This window comes from Buceros rhinoceros, unplaced genomic scaffold (genome assembly GCF_000710305.1).
Source record: "Buceros rhinoceros silvestris isolate BGI_N320 unplaced genomic scaffold, ASM71030v1 scaffold16266, whole genome shotgun sequence".
NCBI classification, from domain to species: domain Eukaryota; kingdom Metazoa; phylum Chordata; class Aves; order Bucerotiformes; family Bucerotidae; genus Buceros; species Buceros rhinoceros.
In genome coordinates, this window is record NW_010417086.1 from 20,203 (window position 1) to 26,503 (window position 6,301).

Below are 6,301 nucleotides of genomic sequence, written 5' to 3' on the forward strand. Positions count from 1 at the left end.
GAATGCAATGGTTTGCCTTGCCATTGGCAGGGGCAGTGCCTCCCACCCCATTGTCACTGCTGGCTGTCCCAGCCAAGCTCATCAGGTCATATTTTTAACCTTGGAAATGTATCAAAGCAAGTGGCAGCTTGGTGCATGGTCAAAAAAAACCCCAAACCCAAAACAATGTATGTATACTGCAAACTACCTTATGGAAAATAGGTGGGGAACAAGTTTTTTCTTCTAGTTACCAAGAATTATCAGTTGATACACAAACAGCTGCTTATAGCACCTGCCAGCTTCTTTTTGTTCTCCCTTTGATGATAACAAGACTTCTGAATTTGAATTTGACCACTGATTACAAGAATGGGCAATAATAAAACTATTCCTTAAAAAGCAATTTGATGTATTTTTAAACAAGTTCATACAATGACTGAATAGTAAGACTGTATTTCTTTTATTGGTCTTAAATAAAAAAAGAGATGGTACAAAATAGACCACATCAAACTTAATGCCTTGTAAAATCATACAGCGTTATGTATACTGTACTACTTCATTGGATTCTCCCTTGTTTACCCTTAGTGACAAGAAATCATACTTAGCTGCTGTCAAGAACATTTTAATTATTCAGCTTTTATAGTTTCTCCATCTCAAAGGAAAAGTGCTTTGAATGGAGTTATTTCTGCCACTGCTGTGACACAAGAAGAGCTTGGAGAATTCCCTTTAATCCCCTAGAGACTTAACACTAGCCTAGTCCTGGCTCTCCTTCCAATATGGCAGTGGCAACAGGCAGGTTTTATCAGTCACTACTACCTAAGGCATCAGCCCCTAGCATCAGGTTACAACGACAGAGAAACATTTACAGCAAACAGATACGGAAAGGCCTAAAGCACTCCCAAGATACAGCACCTGGGTTTAAATGGAGGATGCTGTAAGATAGTAGTAACTCCAGCAAATGGCTGAAAACAATAAACAGTGAGCATGTTTTAATAGGAGAAAACAGAAGCAAGAGCATCTCCCAGCACGCTGTAACAGAAGACTGCTGCTGTTCATGGTACAAGCAGTGAGAACACTAACTTTTTAGCAGATAATTAAAAATATTCATGAATGAGAAATTTTATACAGGAGTTCATGCTGTTTGTAAATAAAATAAAATTACACAGAAGGAAAAAGCTACTTATTTTTAGAGATATTCCAATGACTTCTTGTCAATTCCTGCTTTTGCTGTTCTAAGAATGGGTAATAGGGAAAAGACTCACAATGAGGAACAAAAAAAACCCAGAAACTTCTACAAGACAGCTCAGTTCCCATTATCACAGTGTCCTTTGGTCACGCCTCAGAACATGACTAGAGTGGAAGATGATCTTTCACCTGAAAAGTGCTGGAGTTCTAGGAGCAGGTGCTTGGTCAAACGGGGTTTGATCAGTTCAAGAAAACCTTTCAGCAAGGGATTCCATTACATCTGAATATTAGCAGAAAGCTAAAGCTAATGCAAGCAAACAAACCTGGATTTTTAGACTAGATTGCCAGTTATAAGACTGCTGTTTTATTTCCCCTGTTGCCACTCTGAAAATGCATCAATTTAATTAAGCTAGAAAAATTAGACATAAGGCAAGTCTTAAAAAGGAAGCATTTAGGAAAGACAACATTCAGTTACACCTTGAAAGCAGATGCATTTTACCTGAAGACAACAGTTTCCCATTCCAAAACCCATAGCATCCATGTATATATGGTCTGGCTTAGCCGCCTTTGCTGCTTCTCCATCGTCATTAGGAAATGTTTCGATAAATGGTGACAGTGTGTTCTTATCTTTAAATACTGTGTGGAAAATGCAGGTAGTCAGTAACACAGAGCATGAGATTGAACAAATTTGAAAAAGAAAAAAGATTGAATTTACTCACTTGGTACATTTATCACAACCTTCTCTCCTCTTCGGTGCCGAATATTTCTCGTCAGGGTGCTACAACAAAAAAAGTTTGCTGAAACATCTGAAAGATGTTCTTTATGCAAATTTTTCTGAAGTTAGTTTCTCAGCAATTTTCAAGGTTTCAGAATGTCAAGTTCCTATTTATTTTGAGCATATTCCTTCAGGACACTTCTCCTAAGTTAAGATAGATTATGACAGATAAACACTCAATTTTTCTTCAGGAAAGTCAGTCTTATTTTAATGGACTTCACATTACTATGCTGACAGAATAGTCAAAAGTAGAAGGCTACTGACTGGGAGAATACAAGGGCAAGTGAAAAAGCATGCTTTGTTTTTAAATAGAGTGATTTTCCTTGTCCTAAAAATGAAAACCCCTCTCAGACTATGTAAGTAGTTTGGCATCATGCTCCATTTCAGAGCAACTAAGGCAAGTCACTGAGCACACCGAGATGTTGCTGTGAGCTAGGGTCGGATTAACTGTGATGGAAGAGGTTAGCCATGGGATTTCAAACTGGAAACAACTTTGCAGCAGCATAATCAACACCTTTTGCTCCATAAAGGCACAAACTGCTACATAAAGTTACTTGAACTTAACAGTTTAAGTCACTTTGGCAGAAAATCCACGTCATCACAAACATCTCTGTGCAAGTCATTGTGCTATCTGCAGCAACTAGCTACATAGCTCTCAAATTATTTCAGTAATGTAAAGAAGTTCCAGGTATGCCTACGATATTTAGGCACAGAGAAAAATACTCGGCTTCTCATTCACAATCCCCAAATACTCTTACCTAAACCTGGGATGTTTATTGATGGCTTCATCTGGGAAAAAGAGGGATTTTGAAGCTCCTCCTTCTACTGGCGTTGGCTTATATTCCGGCAGTGTAAACCCAGGACACCCTAACCTACGTAACACAACAATGAGATCCAAACTGTAATGAAAACAGACCGTGATTTTAAAATAGCCAGATGATCAGAGATTAGGATTCCAGTAGACAAAAGAATAAAAAGAGAGCTTTGTAAAATTTGCATCTCCCACAAGGATTTCTGAAGCGCTTTTCAAGACCACTACCTATGTTACTACTATATGTTACTGCAGAGAGAATATAGCAAAAAACTCCAAATGCACAAAATCTCATATATGTTAGCATCACTGCAGTCAAACCAATGGGGACTTGAATGGCAAGACAGCAAAAGGCAGTAATAAGAAACTAAATAGTCTAGGGAGAGCAATCTCTGAAGGATGAAATTGTTTGGGATGAACCATAAGTAGTAAAAAACCTACATTTTGTTATTTATTGGCTTTTTCCGAAGTCAAATATATTTCTTCTACAATGTTTTAAAAAGAATTTCTCCGTATTTGCAAAGTGATGAAGAACTCCCCTCTCTTTATTCCTTGCACAACTGGGTCTGAAATGTTTGTATACCTAATTTATTAAATGACATAATCTATTTTTAAGGTTGGAGGGTAAAAACACACTGAGAACTCCTCGACCATTGGACTTTAATTAAACTCTTATTACTTCACATAAATCTAGTATAGCTCCCATAAAGAGGAAGCATATTTTGTCAAGAGAGTGTTCTTAAAATAGCATTCATGGGGCATAATGCAGGCACTTTGGTACCTGAACTTCACTTCTAACTCACATTTTGTACCATTCCTGGTCTCAGCAAGAATTTAGGGCCATTGTGTTCTGTACTATACAGGAAAACAGCCAGCAGGCCAGCTGCTTTTCTTCTACTGCAGAGAAATTTTTTTTACTATTTTAAGCGTAACTATCTTCATTCATTTGACTGACCAGCCTAGTTAGAATGAACATAATAAATCCCTGCCTAGAAATACATTTGAAAGGAAGGTTACAAAGTACAGTTTCTTCTAGGTAATGAAGTGCACTGTGAATTTAATTTCTTCATGAGTGTATCTACAACAATAAGGAGGAGAAAATCTACTTTTTGTAAGGGTGTAATGAACTCAGCAGAGGTGCACTCCGTTCTAGATTCTGTAAATACACTATTATAGAAGTTTTAAGTCTTCAGTTAGTAAGAATAATCACGTTCCTGTTCTACTGTGTGCTCTGTGCCACCAAAAAAAGTTTGCATTAGCTTTAGTGAAAAAGTAGTGTTAAAAATAAAAAATCAGGTCAGCCACATTTTACAAAACTGCTATTTATAAAGATCAAAGGTTGCAAAATAGGTAAAAAGAAACCTTTTATATATGATTTGCCTTATCTATTCAAGATGGCAGACTACTCTACATACGATACTTTACATTATGAGTATTCAGGTATTCTCTCCTAATATGTAATCATCTCAGATTAGAAGCAATCTAAAAATACAAAATATGCTTATTTGTCTCTGCAATAAAAATTTTAGGAAACACGACTGTAACATTAAGTCAGAATATTAACTGAATCATATTTTGCTTGGTTTTGTTGTACAATTTAGCTACATGCAATAAGGAGAAAAAGCATACAAGCAGAACAGCAAATGCAGAATTACACTTCAGCAACTCCGTCACCTTGGAAATGATGTCACAGTGCAAAGAGCCTCGTTTTCCTTGAGCACAGAAGCAGCCTCTTGCCGTCTTTTCCTCATGTTGTCTTGAACAGTGTTGAACTCAGACATAGTTCCCCCATACGGCTGCCCAGGCGTCCCTTCAATCATATAGCTTCCATACTCTGGTCGCCAGAGCGTTGGGTGGCTGTAATAAAAGAATAGCCTCATTTAAATATTTCTACAACTTAAAAAAAGATGCATTATTTGCAAGAATTTCAGAAGTGAATGCAACTTGCAAGAAAAATCTCCTAAAGTTCATTATTTGGTAGAGTAACACAATGTACCTTCCAATGTACCTCACTGCCAGGAAACAGTGAAAAGAAATTAAGGCACAGTACAATAGTAGAAGGTATTGCTATATATCCAGTGTGGTAAGTATGATTTGCCCATGTCAAACTGCAGTCACCTTCAGCATCTGTCTCAAGCTTTGTTTCTTCGGATTTTAACCGAAACTGGAAAATACACAACATTCAACTGCTTCCACAGTACAAGGCAAGGGAAAAGTTATGCTCAATTTCTTCTCTCTACTCCCTGTGAATACCTGGTCCTGTTTCACAAATTGATTAGGTTAAGAAATGAAATGAAGTTTGAGTGTACCTAATCATCGCTGAAAAGTAATACCTTCCCATCTCCTTGTGAAGCTATACTATCTCTATGTAGCACACTTTACAGGAGGCAGAGCCACACATTCCCTACTGTTCTTCTGGCGGCAGCAGTTTTGAACTTAAAAGCAAAGCTCTTTTTTGCAGGCTTTCAACAGTTCCTCTGCTGAGGAGGACAGACAAGGATACCTCACTGGACACAAGATACCTAGAAAGAAATGCACAGGCCCAGGGCAAAAGAGCCTTTCCTCATGAGAGCAGAGTTTCTCCACCTTCCTGTAAGCTGTGACCTGCTTCTGGCTCTCTTCAGCCAAAGCACTTCACTGTCTCCTGTCTCATTTCTCTGCTGCCATCAATTAAAAGGCAATTCACACTTCCCTGGCTAGTTTAAGCAGGGATATTATCCAGCTACTCATGAAAAGTCTACAGGAGAGGACAGAGAAGACTCGTCCTGCTGTCCTTTCACCTACCCTTCTAATTCTAGCAAAAATGGGAGAGCGCACTCCTACAAACAGCCTTCCCTGTCAGGGACATATAGACGAGTGTGCACATATGTACAAAACAAATACCCACACTGCAGCTTCTGTGGCCTCACCATTACATCATCTTTTTCAAATCATAACACAACAGGTACATGGGCTGCTGGCAAGTGTGCTCAAAATCTTTCACTTCCTGCACCCCAGATTTACCCAAAAATAGCAGTTTTACTGACAGCAGACTTGAGACTTAAACCAGGCCTCAAAATTCTGTAGAGAATCATAACAGAAGGAAAAAGAAACCAACCAGGAAACAGCTACTCACTTGGGGTTTACCTTCTCCCCCTTGTCTTGCAGTGTTTGAAGAACTTCTTCACCGCAGAGCACCAAGCGCACTTTCTTATTCTCATGGTCAAATTTTACTAACATATATTCCACCTTGTAAATAATAAAAGCAAAATAAACAATTAAATCATAAGATTTTGCTCACAAAAATACAGGCACATAACTTTAAGCATCAAGTGAAAAAAAAAAGGATGTCAGACTGAACTTTATCTCTAGAGCACTTTACAAACCATCACAAACTATGAATGCAGTAAACAATATCACAGAGGACGGCTGTACACTTATTTCATCTTGAACAAAGAAGTGAAATTCCTTGAAATAGGCCTTGAAAATTTCCCTTCCCCCATTTCTAATTGTGGCCACTTTCCAAAAAGATTCCTGAATTATTTGCCTCTACACTATTCTTCAGACTAAAACCG

At 38.1% G+C, this 6,301-nt stretch overlaps 1 protein-coding gene across 1 annotated transcript in view; it reads right to left on the minus strand.

The window, feature by feature from the left end:
- GCLC (glutamate-cysteine ligase, catalytic subunit) overlaps positions 1–6,021 on the minus strand; it is an 18,727-nt gene extending 12,706 nt beyond the window's left edge. The window contains exons 1-5 of the mRNA XM_010138060.1: positions 5,863–6,021; positions 4,422–4,604; positions 2,695–2,808; positions 1,881–1,939; positions 1,661–1,797 (exon numbers count right to left, since the gene is read on the minus strand). Of these exons, the coding sequence (XP_010136362.1) occupies positions 1,661–1,797; positions 1,881–1,939; positions 2,695–2,808; positions 4,422–4,604; positions 5,863–5,966 (597 nt within the window). The 5' untranslated portion in view covers positions 5,967–6,021. The remainder of the gene's footprint in view (positions 1–1,660; positions 1,798–1,880; positions 1,940–2,694; positions 2,809–4,421; positions 4,605–5,862) is intronic.
- Between the last annotated feature and the right edge of the window lie 280 nt (positions 6,022–6,301).